General features: G+C 43.4%; 4 protein-coding genes and 1 long non-coding RNA gene across 6 annotated transcripts in view; 2 read left to right on the top strand and 3 right to left on the bottom strand.

The window, feature by feature from the left end:
* The first annotated feature begins 2863 nt into the window (after window positions 1–2863).
* Window positions 2864–6980, top strand: irf1b (interferon regulatory factor 1b). Of its 2 annotated transcripts, none has more exons than XM_019869646.1 (10): window positions 2864–2978; window positions 3074–3117; window positions 3447–3540; window positions 4151–4250; window positions 4335–4496; window positions 4583–4614; window positions 5275–5545; window positions 5701–5723; window positions 5844–5952; window positions 6241–6397. In XM_019869646.1, the coding sequence occupies exons 3-10, from the start codon at window positions 3454–3456 to the stop codon at window positions 6267–6269; spliced, it is 813 nt and encodes a 270-aa protein (XP_019725205.1). In that variant the 5' UTR covers window positions 2864–2978; window positions 3074–3117; window positions 3447–3453; the 3' UTR covers window positions 6270–6397. The 2 variants fall into 2 exon arrangements, with proteins under 2 accessions (XP_019725205.1, XP_019725204.1); XM_019869645.1 differs by having other exon boundaries at window positions 2865–2978; window positions 6274–6980.
* A 1953-nt stretch (window positions 6981–8933) lies between these two features.
* On the bottom strand, window positions 8934–13150 carry LOC109515678 (uncharacterized). The gene is made up of 2 exons (XR_002168232.1): window positions 11760–13150; window positions 8934–9726 (listed from the first exon to the last, which is right to left on the bottom strand). It is a non-coding gene; the product is annotated as an uncharacterized LOC109515678 (long non-coding RNA).
* Window positions 13151–15936: 2786 nt separating this feature from the next.
* Window positions 15937–20812, bottom strand: slc22a4 (solute carrier family 22 member 4). The gene is made up of 10 exons (XM_019869533.1): window positions 20171–20812; window positions 19314–19417; window positions 19075–19229; window positions 18353–18524; window positions 18142–18268; window positions 17727–17827; window positions 16946–17160; window positions 16555–16737; window positions 16335–16470; window positions 15937–16264 (listed from the first exon to the last, which is right to left on the bottom strand). The coding sequence occupies exons 1-10, from the start codon at window positions 20576–20578 to the stop codon at window positions 16198–16200; spliced, it is 1668 nt and encodes a 555-aa protein (XP_019725092.1). The 5' UTR covers window positions 20579–20812; the 3' UTR covers window positions 15937–16197.
* A 1107-nt stretch (window positions 20813–21919) lies between these two features.
* The window catches only part of LOC109515626 (solute carrier family 22 member 5), a 4035-nt gene continuing 2238 nt past the window's right edge, over window positions 21920–23716 (bottom strand). Inside the window, 7 exon segments of the mRNA XM_074895032.1 lie at window positions 21920–22033; window positions 22105–22240; window positions 22345–22527; window positions 23008–23222; window positions 23300–23388; window positions 23611–23711; window positions 23714–23716. The exon segment at window positions 23714–23716 is cut by the window's right edge and continues 129 nt beyond it. Of these exon segments, the coding sequence (XP_074751133.1) occupies window positions 21961–22033; window positions 22105–22240; window positions 22345–22527; window positions 23008–23222; window positions 23300–23388; window positions 23611–23711; window positions 23714–23716 (800 nt within the window). The 3' untranslated portion in view covers window positions 21920–21960.
* LOC109515622 (solute carrier family 22 member 5-like) overlaps window positions 22117–23716 on the top strand; it is an 11275-nt gene continuing 9675 nt past the window's right edge. The window contains exon 1 of the mRNA XM_019869529.1: window positions 22117–22194. The gene's annotated coding sequence lies outside the window, so the exon portion shown is untranslated. The remainder of the gene's footprint in view (window positions 22195–23716) is intronic.

The raw sequence follows: 23716 nt of genomic DNA, 5'->3' as shown, positions 1-23716 counted from the left end.
GGGGGGGGGACAAGGCTGGGCCATACAGCTCATCTTCTTGATATCAAATACATCATGAGTGAAATTGACGTGTTTGACATTACGTACAATAAGCATCATTTGATGCTTTGAAGCGTTTATTTGTATGGAGTAAAAAGGCTGGGGGCGTGCGCGGTGGCTGTACGTCACTGAAATGGGGCAACGTTGCGTCACGGTCAGCAAGCCACGCCCACTGAACTGAAGTAACCCGTCCAGGTGGGCTGATGTCTGGATGAAGACAGGAAATCAGGGAGGATGAAGATGTCAATGACAAAAATGATTCTTGAAGACATGAATCTTTAGATGTAGGATTATTATTAAAACAATAAATATTGGGTAAAATAAATGTTTATAATATTAAATGGAGAAAAAAATATTGTGGGACTTAATATACGATTAAGTAGCTTGTTTATTGGTGGCCCGGTAGCCCAGTGGTTAGTGCGTCAACCTCACAGTGCAGAGGTACCGGGTTCGATTCCAGCTTCCTGTGTAGAGTTTGCATGTTCTCCCCGTGCCTGCGTGGGTTTTCTCTGAGTACTTCGGTTTCCTGACACATTCCAAAAACATCATCTGATTGAATGCTCTAAATTGTCCCATGCTGTGAGTGTGGATGCTTGTTTGTCTCTGTGTGCCCTGTGATTGGCTGGCAACCGGTTCAGGGTGTCCCCCGCCAACTGCCCGAAGACGGCTGGGATAGGCTCCAGCACCCCCTGCGAGCTTTGTGAGGATCAGCAGATCGGAAGATGGGTGGATGGATGGATAGCTCGTTTATTCAAACATTATCTTTTAGTTTGTAAAATTAAACTCATTTTTCTCTGGGAGTAAATCATTAAATCAATCCGTTTTATCGATTTAGGATTTAACATCCAAATAAAATGGTTTGGGAATTTAATATTGTCAAAATACATATTTGTTATGTATTTATCTATCATTCATTACAAAATTTTATTTTGGCTATTCGTAAAGTAAAAATTAAAATCAGAATCATCTTTCCTGGTCAGGTATGTAAAACACACCAGGAATGTCTCCAGTGGTATGAGTTTCACTCGTATTGCGGTGACAAGCAACTACGATAAACAAAGATATGACATATCAGTGTAGAAAGACTTTCCGTAATGTAAGGGTATCATTTTAGAAAAGTTACAACCATTCGAAACATATCTGAAAAGTGTGTGTGTGTGTGTGTGTGTGTGTGTGCGCGTGTGTGTGTGTGTGTGTGTGTGTGTGTGTGTGTGTGTAACCGACGCAAAGTTTCTTACGTGAACTCAGTTCACGTAAGAGACTGTGCGTGCAATATACATATTGCCTCATTCACAAAATCACACATCCACACTCACCTCCCGTTCTAACGCCCGTGGATGCATTCGCCCACGCTGCGGCACATGACACACCCACCATCTTACACTCCATCACAATTCCCCCTCACGTCAACACACTCGCCGAAAAGCACTCAGAACACTCTCGTGCATCAACTCAAACACATACACAAACATACTCTTTGGTAAAGTCATTCACTTCATTTAGGATTTTCTGGAAAGTCACCTGATTTCTATCCCTCCTTTATTCTGCCTCTCGAGCGGGCACACGCCCAAAACAACACAGTGGGAAAAACCGGGGATATGATGTCAGGGTTGTCCGAAATCACCTGAAAAACTACACATGGAACATCTCCAAACCCACAGGAACGCCTATGGGAGCACCGGGAAGTCCCTAAAGGACCCGGGACAAGTGCGCGCGCGCCAGACACGTCACACATCCACTTCTTCTTCATCTTCAGTGGCTCCCTCCAGCGGCCGCTTTAATCACTACACCATTTCGGCGAAAGCGCTCGGCTTCTTCTCCTCGCCAGACTTGTTTACATAAGAATGATGACAATGGCGTTAATGACGCCATCGAGTGAGGAATCTGCTTTGATGCTGTCTAAAAAAACACGCAGATATTTTGGAATGTCACAATGTACACCCGATGACGAGACCTAATATTAAAAAAATATATACTTTTCAAGATGCAATTCATTTTGATCGATTTAATGACACCTGCTTAGGGCTCATAGAGCTGAACCTTTCTATATCAATATATACATGTATTAAATTAGCCCCATGCGCTCAGAATAATCTAATCTCATGAAGGGGAGCGATTTATGGATCAGTGTAAACCTAATCGAGTGGACCTATTTTCGCACGCGACAACATGACATAACAATGCCGCACATAGCTCTTAATTGAACCAGGTAATGTTGACAAAATGCATAAACAACTACTAATTCAAAGTTATAATGCGGTCAAAATCCCAACAAAAGGCACGCACGCCTGACCCGGAGTCAACTTCCTCTTCTCTTCAACCACGTGACTTCGATGAAGAGAAGAGCGGCTGCCTGAGCAGGGCGTTATTGCGCATGCGTGTGACACTGTAAAAAGTGCTCTTGCGCAGCCAAAATAAAGTGTAAAAAAAAAGAGAAGATAATGGACAAAAGAATATGCACCTTTGCAGTATCCTTGTAGAATTATTTCTTTTACACTCTTGGGTGTATTTACAGTCGAATAAACATGTTATAAATACCAAAATACGAGTAAAATTGGCTTTGGGGCATAAAATGACACTAATACAGGTACGAATTTGCCTTTTTCCTCGCTGTGCCACCACTTTGAGGCAAATTGATGATTTATAACACCACGCCTGTGAGGAAAGTTGGATAATTTACTTTTACATGCGGTTTATGCAATAAACACGATGGAACGTGTCCGTTTTTTGAAGCCGAGTCTGTACACTTTTTGCAGTGCGTTTATCTCTCAGTCAGGCGGGGATTACCAGCCTGGTTTGCGCTTTATAAAGAGAAGCGCTCTGTTGCGGGAGGGCACTTTTGTTTGTCTTAGACAAGAAGAAGGTAAGAAGAAGAAGCAGGAGAAGGAGGTGCAGGAGAAACACTTCTGGGAAAAAAAACCAAAAACAATTTGGGATTATATTTTGTTGTTCTACTTCTTCCTTTCATAACTTTGCTGCTGTGAATTGGGAATTTCTCCATTGCGAGACTAATAAAGGTTTTCTTATCTTATCTTATTTTCTGTTTTTCCATCTTCGTCGGTGATCACAGAAGACCTTGTAAGTGGACACTCGGTTGTAATTTAATAGTTATTTAAATGTATGTCAAGACTGTTGTAATGCACCTTTTCGCGCTTTGCATGACTTTGAAGTGTTGAGAATGATCTTAAGACAAAACAAAGTCTCAATTGCCGCTTTGTAAAGAAGTCATACACTCTGCACATCGCGGCCATGACCTCCCGGTGCACTCTCACCATGTCGAGCGATGGGCAATAAATCGACAAGTGTGTGTGGGATGCGGGGGATCTCGCCGCTTTACACCATCTCGCACAGCCTCTATGATATAAATGCAAATTGAAATGATTTCCCTGGGTGTTTTTTTTTTCTAGGCCCAACATGCCGGTATCCAGGATGAAGATGCGCCCATGGCTGGAGAAAATGATCGAGTCCAAAACCATCGTCGGTTTGGCCTGGCTGGATAAGGTGAGTCTTCTTCTTATTCTCCTCTTCAGCCCGTGCAAACATTTCAGATGTCACGTTAGTATTAGCTGTCTTGTCATGACCTTTCATTTGGATTTTCTCGGTTTTTTTTTTTTGTTTTTTTTTTGCATCTCCACGTCTTAAAATCTAAATGGAATGCAAACTCGGCACGAAATTGTTCCCTAGTCCACAAAATGAAGTGTGTTTTATTCTTTTTTTTGTGATTCAATCAAGGGTATCATTTTTAATGTTTAAATGCCTAAAAAAAAATCCAAATCAGCCGAACCCTATTATTGATCAACTTAAAGCTGGAGTTGTAAATGTTTTTTTTTAAATCTGTTTTTAATGCTCATGACATTAGAAAGTCAAACAAAAAAAAAATCTCCACCTGAGGTGAAACGCAGATTGCAATCTGGACTAGAGACAACCAACTAGTCCCACCATCCACCAGATGGATGGATGGCGCTCTGCATTCTGAAGCCACGCTGCCGACGTCAAAATCAGGCGAATTTACCAAAACATGATCAGTGATCCTCAGAAGAAAAAAAAAAAAAACTTGACGAAAAGAAACAATAAATGAAAAATAGGCATGATTAAATGTGTTCTATTCCAGGAGAAGACCATGTTCTCCATTCCTTGGAAGCACGCAGCTCGCCACGGCTGGAACATGGACAAGGACGCGTGCCTGTTCAAGGAGTGGGCCATCCACACAGGTGAGCCGAGACCTGCGCCCACATGTCGACTGGCACCGTGGAATTTGAAGCCTGACGAGAAGGGGGGTGAAAACCCTTTCGCAGGGAAATACGTGAAGGGCGACACCTGCGACCCCAAGACCTGGAAGGCCAACTTTCGTTGCGCCATGAACTCGTTGCCGGACATCGAGGAAGTGAAAGACAAGAGCGTCAACAAGGGCCAGTTGGCCATGCGAGTCTTCCGGATGCTGCCCCAGAAACAGAGAGGTGGGTCCGAGTGACGCCGTCACCTCAATCTCGTTTCCAACTCAGCATAAATTCCTAACCTCGACTCTTTTGTTGTTCCCTTGCAGTAAAACGGGACAAAGCAAAGTCCAGAAAGCAGGTAAGATTTTATCAGCCATATTTTATGACCCTTGCACAAACAGTGGTTCGAACATCCCAGGATTATTTGGTGGATTCTGCTTTTCAACACCTTTTTGACCCGAGGTCCAAATTAACCATGGACATTTACCACATGCCACCTCTGTCTCCTCATGACCCCGCGACCCCCACCCCCTCCGTCCCCCGTTGCCTTCCAGACACAGTTTTGACCCAGTCTTCAAATGACTTGGTCTACTCTTGATTTGGATGCACTTTTTACGACCCAAGATCCAAATTTTCCATGAGTCAACAACCTCCCCACCACACGCCAATCAGTATCTCCCCTCTGACTCCTCCTACCGTTGATACTGTTCCAGAAAAATACGGGTACCATTTTGAGCCGAGACCAAATGAACCATAAGTCAACTAACTTATTCCTGACCACACCCGGACATTTACCACACACACACACACACACACACACACACACACACACACACACACACACACACACACACACTCCTCATCGGAAAGTCCTCGTACCGTTGATACTTTCACAGGAACATACACTCACCGATTTTGAACCCTAGAATAGGGGTCCGAGTTATCGGGAGTCAGCAGTTTTAGCCGTGACTTTCGACAACATGGCAGCTTGGATCTCACCGCAAACTCCTTCCCGCAGGTCAGGATGACGGCGGAGGACACCGACTACAGCGATAGCCAGTCACCGCCTGACTCATCTCGGCTGGACGAAGACATGGCATCCCCTCAGGAGAACGTGGTGGACAGCACCGTGTGCATGGACTCGCAAGGCGAGCGGACAAGGAATCGGACGGACGACCCGGAGCCATGGAGTGCGGGGTCCTTTTCGGATATCCCGATATTTGGGCTGGGCAACGACTTGTCCGGAAGCTTCGAAGACAGATTCCAAGTTTCACCCGAGCGCAGCTCCGGTGAGTCGCTATTACTTCTCCTCGTGTGCCTCCACCTTTCTAACTATTCATGTTGGTTCTACCTTTGAGCAGAACATTCAAAAAAATCAAAGCGTATGCTAATCTCACTTTCTGTCTCTCTCCTCGCCCCTCCACAACCGATGATTGTCCTCCAGAGTTTGAATACGACATAGTAGAGGTAAGCAGCAGACAGTAGCGGGCATGTTTTTCCCCATCGGCCGCGTCGGTCCAAAAACCGTCCGGCCACAGACAAAACGGCGCAAAAATGCTCAACTCCGATGTTGCTTTTTTTTTTCAGATTTGCCAGCAACTGGAGCGAGACGCGCAGACCTTCAAGGCCAGTTGTGACATCAAGGCGCTCCTAAGACCGTGCACCAGTCCGGGGAGCCAGTGGAGCGAGTCTTCAGGTAAACAAAGCTTCATGACCCCCGTTTGTGCTTCACGTATTCTGAGATTCGCTCCCATTTTTTTTTTTCATTGATTTGGACACGCTGATAAACAGTCGAGCGCATAAGGAGCTGCTGTCGGCCACAGCTCACACCGAGACACTGACGCGGAGGCATCGCTCGCTACTTTAGATTTTCGCGGTTCACTGTAATGAATGAAACCGGCAACCTCAATTGCTATTTATTTGGAAATTTCGGTCTCTGGATCTCTGAGTTAGAACTCTTGTGGTTATGAATGTGTCCTTCAAGGTCGTGAATGTGCGCCCCCTCTTGTTTGAACAGCGGACGACGGGGACGAAATGTCGCTGGCGCCTCATTACACCACGCTGAGCTCAGACTTCAACATGCCGGCGGACAACCCCTGGAGCGACCTTCACGTCCCCGGATTCAGTGGCTTTTGTTCGGGACTGGACAATGGTCACTCATTGGACTTTATGGGCCTCTCGTCGTTGATGTGAATCCTCCCCGTCCTGCCCTGACCCTCGCCAACTCATAAACAAACCGGAGAACACTCTCAGGAATTGTTTTATTTTTAAAATAAAAATAAATACGTTGCGTTGGTAGGACGCCGGTGTCGTCGGTGCACCAAAATGTGGTTTTGCGTCGTCTAGCCACACGAAGCTCTCTGACTCTTTATGCTGCTTCCACCTTGAGCTATTCTAACTCTCGATTTCTCCACGTGCGACGTCTGAAGGAACTTTGACATAAAGGGACGGAGGTTGACTAAAAGTCGAAACCCCGCCTCCGTTTCTGAGAGTGTCGCCAGGTCAGTCTGTCCTCGGAGCAGTTTTCACCCACTTTATCTTACATACAGCAGCCGTTATTATGGAGAATGAGATCACATTTGTTGTGACGGTGCTAGCCAAGCATTTTACTTTAGCTCAATAATCCCAAACGTACACGTTTCCAAACAGTTGTAAATGTACATGTATATATTTGTCTGTTGTCTGTTTTTTTTCTAATAAAAAAAAAAAACAAATACACGTGAAGAGTATGTTTTGTTTTGTTCTTTATTGATAATACACATGGAACGTAAATGATGTTTTAGAAACTACAAGGACGCAAATGGACGTACGTGAGCGGTATGTCACCGTCCGGGGGAAAAAAAACGTGAAACTTAGCATTGGGAACGCTGTCCAGTTGAAATACGTGACAACAATTGCACATGAAAATTTAAAAAAAAAAAAAAAAAGGTTTTAAAATCAGTGAATCAATGACAATTTTTTTTTTTGTGTGTCTCAGCTCACCTTTACCCTCCTCTCCTTTTCTCACGTCACCTGGAATCGCTGTGGGCACATTCAGATAGTTTCCCTGTCGTAAAAAAAAAAAAAAAAAAAAGAGAAAACAAAATACTTACATAACATAGAGGCAAAGAAAAAAAGACAACCGTGTCTCTAGAACAAAGGACGTTTCGACGTTTCCTCATCCAGTCATGCCAAAACCGACCAAACTACAAAAGGAAATCAAGAGCTATTTTTGTATTTTTGCCTCGTGTGTTTGTGCACTTTCTAATATTTTGTATTTCTTCTCCAATGTTATTTTGCGCGGCTGGACATTTTTTTTTTCTTCCTTTGGATGTTTTCCATGATGAGCCAAGCCTCGTGTAAAATTAAACACGTGAAGAAGAAGAGCAATTGTTTTTGGTGCTTTCCTTGTGGACAGTGTGAAGATCACATCGTGCTTCCCCCTCGAGTCAGCGTTTTTTTTTGGGTTTTTTTTTGACTGATATGATCCATTCTTCACCCAGCAGTTCTCCTATTTATGTCTAATATTTCCACATCACTTTCTTTTGTGTTTTTTTGTCCTCCAATATTTATTAACCGAGCCTTGAAATGTTGCATTTTTTTTTGAAACATTCACCTTATATAATATTTTTATATTATTTCAAGGCTTGCAACAAACAATTACCATCTTCTAACAAGTGAATAATCACTACATTTATTGTTGGAGGAATGGGTGAATCTGAATCTTATCGTTTTGTTTTTTTTTTTTTTAATTTCCTGCCTGCAATTTTTCATCCAATAGCATTCTGAAGTGTGAAAGCCGTTCCCACTCTAATTGAGTGAGTAATTACTGTCGAGTGCTTACAGTGGCCTCATCTAAAAATAAAGAAGTGAAGAAGAAGAGCAAAGGTTTTTGGTGCTTTCCACGCGCACAATATCGACATGATTACACCAGTCGGCTTACTTCTTCTTTTTTTTTTTTTGGTTTTGTTTTTTTTTTCACTACAGTATTGTGAAACATTTGAATTCCATCCCAAACACAGTTCCCCGCTCCTCCTTTTCCCCACTCGACAAAGTCAGCATCCTGGCATTTCCTGGTGTATGCTCAACGACCAAATGTGTCGATTTACTGTATTTATTTTTAGATTCAATGACCTCAGATGAGGAGACGCGGAAAGAGCTCCGTTGCATTTGCAGATGAATCCAAGCGTCGACGTGCTTAATCGTCCACACGCGTTAAGTTCAAATGGAACAAATGCTCAGCAAATACAATCGGAGATAAGTACGGATGTGGCGACGAGAGGTCACCGCCTGCACTTTTTCTGACACCCGCGACAGGAAGCGATGCTGGTGGGGCCAACGGAGAGCAATGTGCAAAATCCCGTTCGAGTTCTCGATCCAAATCAGCAACCTTGCAGCTTAATTAAATAAAGTCGCCTAAAAGAGCTTCGTACTGTACATGTCAAGATTTTTTTTTCTGAGACCTTGAGACCCCCTCAGCTTGTTAGCCCCCCCACTCCAGCTCTTCGCAGAGGATAAAGTATATATGACCGTGGGTACTGTATCCTGTAAAAATGTGTCATTCATATATGAAAGGGCCATCAATACATTTTTACATGATGTGTTAGCATTAGCATTTAGCTAGTGGACTACAGGCAAAGGGATGTGTGTTCTCTGTTTCGTGTCATTTCTTGAAAAACTCTTAAGTCTGGTCACACGTATCTCAAGGCTCCGCTTTACTTTATAAGTGACAACAGTTTTGTCTTCTTTGTAGGAAATAAAAGCCACAGACAAATGTGTTACATCATGCAAAAAAAAAAAAGAAAAAAAAAAAGGACTAAAATGGCGGTCGTTTGATGCTACGTGACGAGCTGAAGCTTTATTGATGCAAAGCATTTGTGAGTGGTTGCACATTAACTTGACCGCAAGCTCTGATGGGTCACTGTGACGCACACCAAAGCCTGCCCGCAAGATTCTCGCCTCGCCCGGCAAAATAATTTTCTTAATTTATCTTTACGAGCAACGTGTGCGGCACAGGAGCAGTTTGACGACTATCGTGCCGCGCCAAAATAAGGGTTGCAGAAAGCCAGAACTTGAATGGGGTGTAGTGGAAAAAAAAAGTCCTGGTGAGAATCCTGGCATACTCTGGCGCAGTTTAATGAGTCACCTCGTCAACGGCCATCCTGTTTCGAGGGCGGTCACGCCCAGAAACTTCACGGAGGCCAGGGAAGAGTACCCGCAGGCGATCAGGTGTCTCAAGGTGACGCTCCAGAAACAGCAACTTTAACAGCGAAGCGCTCGCGGCTACTGCCAAGATTTACGTGGGTGTTTCGTAAGGCTGCGTGGGTGTGAGCGGCGAGAGGGGTCAGCTGCATTACAGGAAATGTGCAAAGCTGCTGTGGAGAGGGCACGGCGACACAAGAGCTCGTGCGAGGCGTTGTGACGGCAAGCTTCCCCCCGGCCAGTTCTCATGGGAAAATATCGATGACCCTCTTCAAAAATTTTGGAGAGTCTGCAACAACAACACAAAAATCACGAAATCATCTGAGATGCAGTTTTCTATGATGTGACCTTTTCTATTTTTTGTACAGATGAAGAAAAAAAATTATGAATGACGTTACTTCACTTTTTGTCTGAATTTTGACAAAATTCTCATGAGGATTGTCCGAATGCGTACAAATTTGTACTAAACTCTTGTGAGAACCGTAAATGACAAAGCATTATTTTTTTGTATGAATGCCTTACAAAATTCTACGGAGAACACAGCAAATAGGTTTGCAATTCTTTTTATGCAAACCTTAAAAAAAATAAAAATAAATGAAAGTTCAATTTTAAATTTATTTAGAGTACATCTAATCTTAAAATTTTTTCGGAAAACACAGCTAATTATATGGCTCTACTTTTTGCCGGAATTTTTTTTTTTTTACAAAATTCTTATGAAAATTCAAACTAAATTCTTAGAGCAGAAAATTGCACTGCATTATGTTTTTTGGTATCAATTCATCCTGAATTCTCGTAAAACACTTTTTACTACATTCTTAATAGGGCAACTCGCAACTATTTGAATAATCGATTCATCCATTGGGTATTTTGTCGATTCATCGGATTAAAAAAAAACAAAAACAAAGAAAAACCATGTTGCGTCCCTCTATTCGAAAACATGACATTATTTCAGATTGACAGTGTCAAGAATGGACACAAATCAATTCAAAACGTCAGGAACCATTCTGTGTTTTTTAAGCATTCTGGTCTTGCCAAGACAAACAATAGTGCGCCATTCTCTATGTGTGATGTCATATGCAGACAAGGTTGCCTGCATGGCAAACACGCTACGTGCAGGTGTGTATGTGTGTGTGTGAGACAGAAATGATCTGCTTTTTTATGTGTGTGTGTGTGTGTGTGTGTGTAACAGAGAGAGAGAGAGAGAAAGAGAGAGAAGAAGAAGCCAAGGGGAGGGAGCAGTTACAGAAAGTCAGGTGATTTAGCGGAACGGCCTAAGCAGCTGCATGGGACAAGAAATATGGGAGGCCACACATATGCACGCGCACGCACGCACGCGGGCACACACGTACACAATTGTGTGATGGCTGCAATTCACCCCCACCTTTTATTTGCCCTTATCAAGAAAGCCATGCTAGAATGAAGACACACACACAAACACGCACACACAACGGTGAAGGGAGTGAACAGCGCTTTCTGGTGGGGTGCCTGGCTTTGGGAGGGGGGTGGGGGTGGGGGGTGATAGGAAGTACAACATCGTGCCAGCCCACTACTCGGTTGGGTAATGTGAGTCTTTAGGTTTGTGTAACGTTACATCATCTTGAACACAGTGAGTCATGAAAACTACACAAGCACAACAAACAAACTTCGGCATAAAATGCTGTTGATACATGTCTGTGTGCAACGTAGCAGGAGTCTGAATGGGATTAATTGATTCTGGACATGGCCACGGCCGCAGTTATAAGTGGGTGTGCACATTTGTGCAACGACATTTATTTTTACTTCCCCTCTCGAAAATATATACCGCATAGTTGTGCAGGTTATAGGTCACATGAATGATGGGAAATGTTTTGAAGTTGCTTGTCTTGGTCACATTTTTATCGAGTACCTCACAAATCCCAAATATTTGAACAGGGGTGTGTCGACTTTTTATATCCATTGTATCATGTGCCTTTGAGAGGCATGAATTTGTTTATTTTTCAAAATTGTTCGCCCCTAATAAAAACACAAAAAACTATCGCAAAACCCTCCCCCGCCCCCAAAAAATTCATGGTGCACAGCAGGGGTGTAAATGATGAACTCTGCTATCGCTTCAGAAGTGTAAATGTAATGATCAGTCAAAGTCAGCCATTTATTTCTTTGTTGATTTTTCCCATTCGCATCGGGGCTTGATTCCTCAGCCGACTATTAAAGAGGGTTGACTGTAAATGTATAAAAAAAACAAAAAAAAAAAACAACTGCAGATTTAGTCTGTTATTCGCTTCCTTCCTGAGAGGGGTGGGAGGGGGGTTGCTTCTAAAAATGGCCTGCTGCCTCAGTGCTTACAAACATGAAGAGAAGGTCCCAGCAGCTTCTGGCTTACTAACTTTGGGAATACTCGAATATCAAGGGATTCACGAATGCTCCATCCAATTACAGTGACAAAAAAACACAGCTTTGTATTGCTGGACTCTATACGATCTTCTGAGTATGGGGGTCGCACTGCGGTTTATCGCAGGAAGTAAATTGTTCAAGCAGCCGACAACACGCGCGCACACTCCCACACAGCAATATTTACGAGTTGAATGGCACTCATGTAGAGAGCGAACTTCCGCCCCCAAATCTGTCGTAAATACAGTACAAACACACACACATAAAGTAGGTCAGGTTCCCATGTTGCGTTGTCATGTTCATAAAAGTGATTATGAAATGGCTACTGCTGCAGATAAAAATTTGAGGTCATTATAATTGAAGGACATTATTGCACTGCTCCAAAAATACGACGACGCACGACTGCGTTGACGCTAGTCTCGTTAGCTCACTCATAGTGTTTTACGATGTGTGATAGCATTAAGCTAGCAAACTTTCAAAACAAGCGGTTTGGTTCAACACACAAAGTGTAATTGTCTTTGTTTTATGTTTAGTTGGAAAGTAAACTTCAACTGGGAGTGGCAATGAAAAACTTGAAGCCTCTTTAATTGAACAGTCATTCACTATCTGCTCACACTCTTGCGTGATGTCAAAAATGTTTGCCACCATCTAGTGCTCGTACTTTTTCAAATAATCTACACACGTTACACATCTGAAAATCAAAACAAAATAGCAGATTTATTAAGTGGGGTTTTATATAATAGATACTGAGAGATTATAAAAATTAACCTTGGATATACTGTACAAAATAATAATAATAATAATAATAATAATAAATATTCACTAGGCGGTCATATCTGGCCCTGTGAACCAGGTCAGAGCCTGTTTGCAGCTCAAACAGGATGGCGAAGGTTTTTTTTTTCTTCCTGCCTTGTCTCGCTGGGCAATCAACCCAAGGCGTGCCAGAGAGCAAGCTGGTAACAGCCTCAACAAAAACATTTGCTTTTTAAATAAAGAAGACAGGACGGCAACCTGTCGAACCAGTTTACAGACGCCAAATATGTTTTTTTTCAGCATGACTCTGTAAGTTTAGGAGCCATTTTATGACATTATTAAACAACCATCATCTATCTTCTCTCACTGGTGGGTCGGGAATGCGAAACGTAACAGAGTCGGGTTGGACAGCATTTTGCAAGGTTCAGGCTGCAGTCGAGTTCGGAGAAGTCACATGACTTGCGATAGACAGTAATTATATTGTCCAGAAGGAGGCGCCCGAGAGCAAGAACGCCAAAGCCATTTCCAAAGAAATGCTCCCTCGAGCTGGGAAATCCGACTGTGGGTCATTGGCTCATATCTGCCACTGAGCTGTTTTTTTTTTTTAGTCTGCAGGCAAAACACACACACACACTCTCTCACACACACACACACACACACACACACACACACACACACACACACACACACACACACACACACACACACTTTTTTCAATCAAAACTTAGAAAACCCTATTTATTCATTGAAAAACACATTTGGTGATATGTCTGTATTTACTTATTTACAAGTACATTATATGTAGTTTTTTATTTAAGTATTTAAATGATATTGTATAAGTATTTTTCATATATATATATATATATATATATATATATATATATATTCAAAAATTGTAGCCTCTGCACTGCATCCCTGACCTCATTGGCCCAAGAAGAAGGGGTGGGGGGGAGGCAAAACAATATTACAAACAAATCTACAACCACAATAATAAACAAACAGCAGATACTTGTCTTCACAAAGGCTGCCATTAGATAATGTCGTGCACTTTTGTTTTGAAGTGTATTCATTCAATCTCAATTCCGAAGAGGCTCACAATGGACTTTTTTCTAAAAGCGAGGTCACAGGATCACAGGTGGTTGATACAGAAATACAAACAAATCAAACACACCTACTCGGCTTTATAATCCCATTTTCGACAAACAAAAAAATGACTGTGTGCTGAGGCAAATATTTGCATGGCGGGATTGTGACACGCATACGGGCCTCGCTCAGCAGCAGCCTTCACGCCTAAACGGCATCAGGGAATGTTTGCGTGACAAAGTTGATCGGAAAATCACAAACACAAAAAAGGGTTCCTGAGGCCACCATCTTTTTTTGCTGTTTAATTTTGGCAGCCAGGGTTCATTTTAATAGTTTATCAGTACCCTTGCAGCAATCTACACAAGCACACTGCTGAGCATGCACCAGATAAGGTGCAAAAAAAAAGAAAAACATTCAAAGCACATAGAAATGCGACTTTAGAGTTGTTGATACCTCACGGGAGGCTGCCAAGAGACACTTCCTTGAACCACATTCCTTTTAGATTAAGTAGGACATTCTCTTTTCTTAGTACTATGGCGCCATCTAAAGGGTTATTCCAGTTACAGCGTTTCACACCTGAACGTGCAATCAGAGAAAGATGGATTAATATTCGTTAAGATTCGTTGCAGGAATAAAGTTGAGGCTTCAGACTGCCCCTGGAATATCCAACTGAAAAGAATGGACGGGCGGATAGACAGATAATTTTGTGAGCAAACCATTACTGTGTGGAAAAAAAAAAAAGTGAGATCCCATACTGTCACGGAAGGCAACACCTCAGAGAGCCAAACAGATCGTGGCGGGAAATTTATGATTTCAGATTATCCCGAAAGGCAATATCCAACTTTGACAGAGTTGTTATTAGAAAAACAAAGTTACAATTTCAGACTGTACATTAAGGACACAGCGGAATAGAAGATCAATTGAGTAAAGAAATTGATGCTTGCAGACTGCCCCTGAAGGCAACAAGCAACTTCAGCTATTTAGTTAGTAAATCAATTGTGTCAGGAAAAGTATGATTTTTACACTGGACCTAAATGGAACACCCAAGTTTGTTTGTGCATCAGTCTGCGAGAACTGCTATTTCCGATTATTACTGAAGGCAACAACGATTGATAGGTGGACACAGACAGATAGACAAGCAGTATGCAGGATTAAGTTTTGGTATTGTTTCACGTGTATGACTATTTTGTTTTATTCCTCTTATGATTTAGTTTAGATTTCTCAGCTACCGGAGTGGACAATTAGTTGTTTATGGACTTGTTTTTTGATGACATCTAGCGGCTGATTGTGACAAAACAACTATTTAAAACAAAAACACTGTACAGGTACTGAACTAGGACAGTGACTTAAAATCAAGTTATGCGTCAATACAGTGTCACGGCATAATAATACAACAGCTTTAACCTCCAACTCAACCTAAAATGTTTTCTTTTACGACACGGCGTCGTATGCACACACACACACACACACACACACACACACACAAACACACACACACACACACACCAATGCACAAACAACAAATATAAACATTCAACTTTGATACATCAACATTTCACGACATGGGCGGTAACAATAACAAAACATTGTTTTCAAGCTGTAGCCAATCACAGCGAGGGAGGGCGGTGATTGACAGATGAGTAGCGATAGCGAAGAATGTTAACAAACCGAAAAAAAACGCTGCGTACCTTTTGTATCAATGAGCCAACCATCCAATTTGTTAACTTCTTATCCTCATTAGTTTAGTCTTATCGAGTTTTAATTCAACACAGCTAACTTCGAAAAAAACAACAACGATATAATACAAATTGAATGAGTTCTTACAATGTAAATGGACGGTCAGTCAGCCGGAAGATGGTAATTTCTACGTCGGATCAACCATGGTTCTGGCTCACTTCCAACCAACAAGCCAGTAAACTTGATGTATTTTTTTTCACAAAAGTGGCACTGGAAGTCCATTTTCTCCAGAAACAAGCTTATAAAACCCAAGCCGGCGGGTCGCCAAATGGATGGCGTTCCTTGGAGTGAAAAAGGTAGACCATAACAGCCTCATATAAATAACGAATCTCCTCCAATAGCCGTTCGACTACAAATTTTAATTTTATATAGTACATAATTGGGCACAAAAAGATAAACGTACACATAAAAGCAAACTACTTGGCCCCATCATAGCGACGAACTGATTTCAGATTACCCTGCGGCGGCCATTTTAAAGTAAAGTTACTCCTCGTATTTCCTTTTTTGGCTTTCGTTCACACACACACACACACACACACACACACACACACGGTATAATACCCTTTTAATTTTATTTTTATCAACTTGCAAAAATATCTGGACATGCTATCAACATGTGTGTTGCTCACGTTGTATTCCCATTTTTTCCACCGTACAAAATTCACAAATCTCAATCAATCAAGAGCCCAACCACCCTTGACAATAACCTCTCTTTGTCAAAACGGGCAAAAGCAAATCTTTGCTTTGAGCTTGGGGGAGGTCATAATATAGGGTCCAAAAATACAGGTGAAAAATCCAGATCCCGGTGTTAATTGATTCACTAAAACTTGGATTCTTTACTCTGATAATCCTGCGTATCAGCTTCCTTTTTGTCTTGACCTTTTCGTCTGTGAAAATAGTAAAAAAAAAAAAAGTTAGATTTCAATGTCCTGCATGGGATCAGTACTCAAAACTCACCTGCATATAGTCTGCATTTGCGTTAGGGTCTCCGGCAAGGGCTTTCCAAATGACTCCGGCAGCAGGAGACAGAGGAAGGCCCCAGAAATGGCCAAAGATCCCATCAAAATATATGGCAGGGCCTTATAATATTGTCCTATTGGAGGAGAAATCCACATTTTCTTTCACTTCGGTTTATTTGCTACCATGGAAATAATGGGTGGGTTAACACTGTACATACCGAGGTAGATGATGAAAGGCGAGATGATCGTCCCGACACGAGCCGCCATCGAGCAGCAGCCCATGGCCGTGTTCCGAATGACGGTGGGGAAGAGCTCGGATGAGACGGCGTACACAATGCAAAAGGCTGACGTCACGCCGAATTTGCCCAGCATCTCGAGCAGCACGGCCACCCACTGCAGATCTGACAACACAGCCACACAGAATGGCATTCGTAATACAACTCAACTTTATTCCTAAACAAAATGGGAACACCGGTTGTTTGTCAAACTTGACACTGTTGCTCCCTTTTTCTTCATCCACACTTTGAAATGCAGCGCCGGTGGTACACTTTAAATTCGTTAATCGCATTTCGCATATCGGCACGCTTCGAATTGTTGCGATGCCGTTACCTATGGGAATGAGGTGCACGCACAGGATCATGACGCCACCCATCAGCAACGTAGACGACTGGCACAGGCGGCGGTAGCAAAAGTGCAGCAGCAGCAGGGCGATCAGGTATGCCGGAACCTCCGTCACCGCTGACAAGAAGCAGTTGAGGTACGGGTCGCCGTGAAGGTTGGACGTGTTGAGGATCAGAGCGTAGTAGCTGATGGTGATGACGAACCTGTGGCGCCCAGTATGTAACGTTATATACTACTGCTAAAGTTCAGGATTAAATTTCAGGATGAAAGGATGAGTAGGTGCTAGGTGTTTTACAATCGGTCTGTTTCGAAATCAATTCCACGTTACTTCACGGTTGATTTACGCAACAGTTACTTTCTAGAGTAAAACGTGCAAGTAGTCGTCGTTTGCGAATCGCGATTCGTAAATCGTCGAGAGACTGCTGCACACGCGATTGGAAAGTCACATTTCTTTAACTATGAAAATGGCTTTTAAAACTGAAAAATAGTAGCTCAATCATCCCGATCGAGTCACCTCTTGCCTTTAACCGAGTTTGAATCTCCTGAGTAATTATTAATAATCGACGCTAAAGGTTTATATTTAAGTCTGTTCATTTTTTCCACGCAGCGCAAGGTCGCGTCTCTGACAAGCTTTGGTTGGAGTTCCGCAAGGATCAAGAATTGTGCCTGCTGCATGTCCTATAAATGTGCTTGCTGTGATCTACCTTTGCCAGACTTTCCTAAACATTTGCCAGGTATAGTCAGAATGGACAAAAGAAAAAGGGCATACCACAGAATTGAACACAGCAGGGTGATGGTGAATATGTTGCAGCTGCGCAGGATCGAGCTAATGTTGTATTTCTTGTCTTTCATCAGCGTCGCATCTTCAATCTGGAATAAAATATGGGACTTGAACAACTCCAGAGGTGCGTACTTTTGAATTGTTTTTCTGATTAAAGTACAGAAGCCTAAAACGCATTACAACCTTTCCGGGTGGATTTAATCTCACCTTCTCTAAATGCACATGTCCACTTATTCAATGTTTCAGCACTTTTTTTGCACAAGTGTTGCTATTCTCGAAAAGGACAACAACATTCACAACAAGTGCATGTTAAGTTCAGCCTCACTTTTGACTGCCCAAAATCCCGATAACCATAGCTTTTTGTGACCAGTGTATATTTTGAAACAGACCATTCAAGTCTAACCTCCGCCTCTGTGAAAATGGCCTCCGGCATGGCAACCTTGTTCATCCTGGCAGCGTCCTTCAGGATCGTCTCAGCCTCCCCCACTCGGCCCTGGGAGAGCAGCCAGCGTGGCGACTCGGGTATGAACCTTGCAAAAACGGTCGACATCGGCGAAAGGGTATTACGTCACAGTGGAAGGCTACGTCATCAGGTCACCTTTGCACGCCCTTACCACCACAGGGGTATATATATCAGTCCGCTGGCGGCCATGGGGATCAGCAGTAGCCGCCAAGAGCGTAGGAAGTATGCCACGGGGGGCATGAGCATGTATCCTATGGCCGAGCTCATGAAAACCCCCAGGGAGCAGAAGACCACGCGGGCTTTGGGGCTCAGAATTTCTGTTCCTAATAAGAAAAGACGCAAAAAAATTAATTAATTAAAAAAAAAGAGAGAAGTGGCTAATACAGTGCTAGCATAGCAAAAAAATTAATAAATAAATCGCCAAAGCAAATCAGTGCCGGGCGACCCAACAACTGTGAAATTAAACCGCCAAGTGAATATTTTTTCTTTCCAAAAAATGTTTCTGTGATCAACATGTTATGAATCTGCTCTCCGCAACCATGTAAGAGTTTGGCTCATTTACATGATACCACCCCCACACCTAATTTCACCAACCGTCACTTGGAAGCCTGGCCCAAGATCTAGATCCACTTTCAGGCAACGGCTGCATTCTACAATCTGCTACCAGTACGCTTGCTGACAACGTAATTTGCCAGCTTGATGATGATTAACTCTTTATGGGCGCGCCCTTAATGGTGTGGTGTTATGGTGGAGTTAAGACAGTCAAGCTTCAGGGTGATCATCTCCTGTTTCGCAGAGAGTCTCAGTCCCCACAAAGTGCACAACGTGTCTTCTTTTAAATCAAAAAGCATCAAAGCCGTCTCCAAAACATACCCAGCACAAAAGCGATGATGTAATTGGAGAAGCCGCCAGCACCCGCCAAGAAAAAGGTGAAGGTGAAAATCTCCCAACTGTTTGAGAATAACTGCGCCGTGATGGCCACTGTCTGGAGGACCATCATGGTGAACAGCGCTGGCTTCCTTCCGTATCTGTGTAGACCAAACACAGAAAATACCTGGTAATCTTCAACACATGAATGCATCTTCACCTGCAAACATGGCAGTTTTGCTCACCTGTCCGACACCTGGCCCGAAATAAACGCCCCCACCAGTACGCCCAGGTAGTGGATGGAGGACGACAACGGGATTTTGTGTGCATTCTCACAAACTAGATCCCACTGTGAAGAAAAGGAGCACATGTCAAAGAAATTGAACTTTGCCAGTGTTGAAAAGTCGTCGAAATGATCTGCTGACTCCTTAACACTGTTCCGGTCGGTCGATTACAAAGTGGAACTATCACACGCATGCTCAATCTGATGAAACTGGTGGCTCACTGACCCCCTTGGCCCCCAATGCAAGTGGACTCCAACAACGAACGCACTTCGGCCATTTCCAAAACAACACGGGAATTTTTCCAAAATTCCAAAAACGTTTTTTTTTGCATCTCGTTAACATGGAAACATGGTTCTTTGTAAAACTGGACTATCCAGACGTTCAGCATTTATGTGGAAATGTGCAACATTATCTCATGTCACTTCTATTTGGAACCGAAGAAGCCTTTTTGACCAAGAAGAGTTCAGTTGCCTCAATTCAACTTTTGCGGATTACTTGGATGGCTGAGAATCTCTCCACAGAAAAATTGTCCCTTTCTGCTTATTGATCTTGCAGGTCTCCATCTCACATGTTTTTAGCCTTTTTGCAAGCATTATTTACTTTATTTTTTGTTGGGTCCCCGGAGCTTTTGGGAAACTCCCACTTTCCAAATCTCCGTCTTCTCACGTATCCACTGAACAATAGAATAACAATAGATACACCAACATTTGACAATTTTTTTTTTCAAAGATAGCGTTAAACAACTAAAGACCTGCCCCCCCCCCCAAAAAAAAAAAGAAAATCCTCAAAAGAGGCAGAGTGAAGCTTTTTTGGCTCACCTCAGTGACAATGGTCGACTGGTAGATGTCTTTGCTGTATGTCCACCCATCTAAGCAGGCTTCTAGAGGAATGCTGGCCACATCAACCCCGAAGTTAGGGACCACGCCGTTCTGGGAGTAGTTCTTGACCATCTCCAGGTTGAGCCTGGCGCAAGACCCGGGCTTCGCCATGCCATCCACCATCTCCATGGGGATCGTCACGTTCCTCCACGCCTGGCTGATGTTGGCATCCTCAGGGATGCGGCATTGGTGAGACGGCGTGTCGGCGACAAATACGATGTAGATGCCAATGAAGCCATTGGGGTAGATGCTGATGGCCAAGGCGAAGAAAATCCGCCGCTGAAAGGCACCCCACGGTCCCAGAAAGGATGTGATGCTGTCGTAGTCTCGCAGTTTCAAGTCAGCCATTGATTAAACTCGCCGCGAAACAAATGAACAATCGAGAAAAGAAATGAAGATGGACCGATCTGTCAGGGGTGGTTACACAGTAACTGTCAAATATGCACTCGCGACTTAGACGGGAAGAAAATACCTCTATCTTGAGCGAATTGGCCCTGGATCACCTCTTGGATAACGTGTTAATCATTAACGCGTCACCTGGACACACTGTCAGAAATTGCTTTTTCAAGTCCGACAAATTTGTGATTCTAGACACCCCCCCCCCCCCCCCCACCCACAACACAATTGTGATGAGGTGCAGCAGTGGAGTTCTTTGGGTTCATTGTGGTTTATTGTTTCTGTATGTCTCACGGGACAATGTTTTATGCCAAGACGACAAGCTTCAACTTTGCACTCGTCCGAGATAACAGAACAATCAGAGGACATTTGCATGTTCCACACGTAGTAAGTAGTCTAACCTTAAATGGTGCTCCAGAAATCAAAACAAATATCGGCAATTTGAACCAAAGGTTGACAAGATTGGCCATCAAATTACGAATCACTTCACTTTAATCTGGCAGTTCAATCATTCGGCTGGGTTTGCCTTTCAGGTTCAATCATGAATAATTAACGGTAAACCCGCATTCTCTTTTGATGATCATTGACTCAGTGTTGCTGATTGTGCATGCAACGTCATGTCCGCGCAGGCCCGAGCAACGATGTCTTTCACTTTTGATGTTTTTAGGTAGGCCTGCACGAGCTTGTGACAGATAGCTGAGCTCGCATTCGGATCCATCGCACTTGTACGCCACCGCAGACCGCAACCACCGTGTAGGATTTTGACGGTGAAATCATCTTGTGGCCGGATATCGTCTTGATACCTTGGTACTGGCCAAAAACAGTTGAGATTTTTGCGCTTTCGCTTGATGTCCATGTTAAGCACGGGTGTCAAACTCAAGGCCCGGGGGACAAATCTGGCCCGCCACATTATTTTATGTGGCCCGCGAAAGCAAATGAAAGATGACAACTTCCATGATAGGATATCTTAATCTTAGTAAACCCCTCATTGGAGTTACTTAAACAATAGTTGAATAAACCATTATTCTTGACTTATTAACACATCATAACGGCCCTCCAAGGGAAATGGTAACTACAATGTGGCCCGCGACAAAATTGAGTTTGACACTCCTGATGTAAAGTAAAGACCAGTAAGGTTTCCATGCGTTTTGACGTCAAACACAAATGGAAAGCTCGAACAAATAATCATCAAAATCCCAATGAGCAGCCCCAACTTACTCCAAAAAAAAAAAAAAAAATTCAGATTTCAAAAGTTAACCTTAGTTTCTGACACACCAAGTGAATAAATGCTACTTGGGAAGCTACACAGTAAGACTGTGCAGTTTATTTTTGGCTCAGGTTTGGTTTTGCGGGTGTCCACTTCCTCCGTTTTCCGCGTAGTTCTTGATTTTGGTTCCACAGCACCACCTAGACAGACAGCGGAGTGAGGATCGTCTCTAAACATGACATCTTTTGTTTCTTTCGCAGATGAGCCGTACCCTTGCCATTCCTGCATCTCTTCCAGAGTTTCCGGAAGGTCTCTGTTCAAGGTCTCCGGAAGGAAGATGTTGACCACGCAGGATCCGATGGTGAGACTTCCCATGAGCATGTATGGCAACGCTTTGTTGTAAGTGCCTGCAAGTGGAAAATACGAAATAAGCATTGAAAAAAAATAAATAAATAACACAAGAAAGCTAAAAATAAAAATAAAATTACAGGCGCATGATAACACAACGTGCCTAAATAGATGACATAGGGAGCCGTGATGCTTCCGATGCGAGCGGCCGACGAGCATATTCCCATGCCGAGGTTCCTGAGCACGGTGGGGTAGAGCTCTGCCGTGTAGATGTAGACGATGCCGAAGGCCATGGTGAAGCCAAATTTTCCGGTCATTTCCAGAGCTAAGGCCGCATACTCAAGCCCTGGGAGAGAGAGAAAGAGACACAGAGAGAGACCCAGAATCCCCCAAATTATTACCCCAAAGCTGTGGGTGAAAAAATGTCCAAATATCATTAATAAAAAAAAATAAATAAATAAAACGAAACACCCATCTTTAACTCACTGTAAAGTGAAAATAAATACACCTCGACACCATGTCAGACACCGGAGAAGGATTCAAAAATATTGCCAAGTATATCAAATGAGGCTTTACAATGAACCCACTGCTCGACTGTTAACTGTCAATCGAATACCAAACATTTTTTCTTGTGCCTGCACACGCCTACATGTCCGAGGGGCTGACAATATATGAGCTTAAAGCTTCGGGTGGCGTAATTATATCCCACTGGAACCATCCAGCTTGCGGATTCACACAACAGAGACATTTCAAGAAAGGTCCACGAGTGGCACATGCGAGTCGGCCTGCGGCTCACCCCGCATGACAGACATTTGATCGGACTTACTCGGCGGTATGAACTGGATGAGCAGCAGGACTCCTCCACCGATGGCCAGAAAAGTGGAAAGTAAAGCCCTTCTGGGACATTTCTTGAGGAGCCACGTGGACACAATGTAGGCGGGGACCTCGGTGGTTGCCGACAAGAAGCAGTTCATGAAGGGATCGCCGCTGAGGTTGGAAGTGTTCAGGGATAAACCAAAATAGCCCACGTTGATGGCCATCCTGTTTGGGATCAAAGATGGAACATTCAGCAGCTTGCGCAACGAAGTTCCCAGTGATTTATTTGTGATGGTGCTCACCACAGAACAAGACACATCAGCGTGATGCATCTCACGTTCTTGGATCTCAGGACGTCAAGCATGGTGTACGTCTTGCCCGGCGGCAGTGACTGGAGAGGCAAGGAAAATCCGAAATACATCAACCGGCATTGTCGACACTTGTCTTCCAAGCCACCTTTTTGCCCATGCCGCTGTTATGTGACACTTCCCACTTTCTCCGATGTGTAAGCGGTACTTGTCACCATCTTTGCTCTCCCATTCTTATCCGACGTGGCAATTTTGAAGAAACTTAGCGTAAACGCTACTTATGAAATGGCACGCGGAAACTCCACCTCGGATCCTCTGAAGATAACAAGCGGCGCCTCAACTTTGTTCTTCCGGGCAGCGTCTCGGACAATGGCTTCGGCCTCCCCCACTCTTCCCTGAGTGATCCGCCCC

The sequence above is a fragment of the Hippocampus comes genome, unplaced genomic scaffold (genome assembly GCF_001891065.2).
Source record: "Hippocampus comes isolate QL1 unplaced genomic scaffold, H_comes_QL1_v1.1 scaffold109, whole genome shotgun sequence".
NCBI lineage: Eukaryota > Metazoa > Chordata > Actinopteri > Syngnathiformes > Syngnathidae > Hippocampus > Hippocampus comes.
The sequence above is the reverse complement of the archived record's forward strand: the minus strand, read 5'-3'. Positions and strand labels throughout refer to the sequence as shown.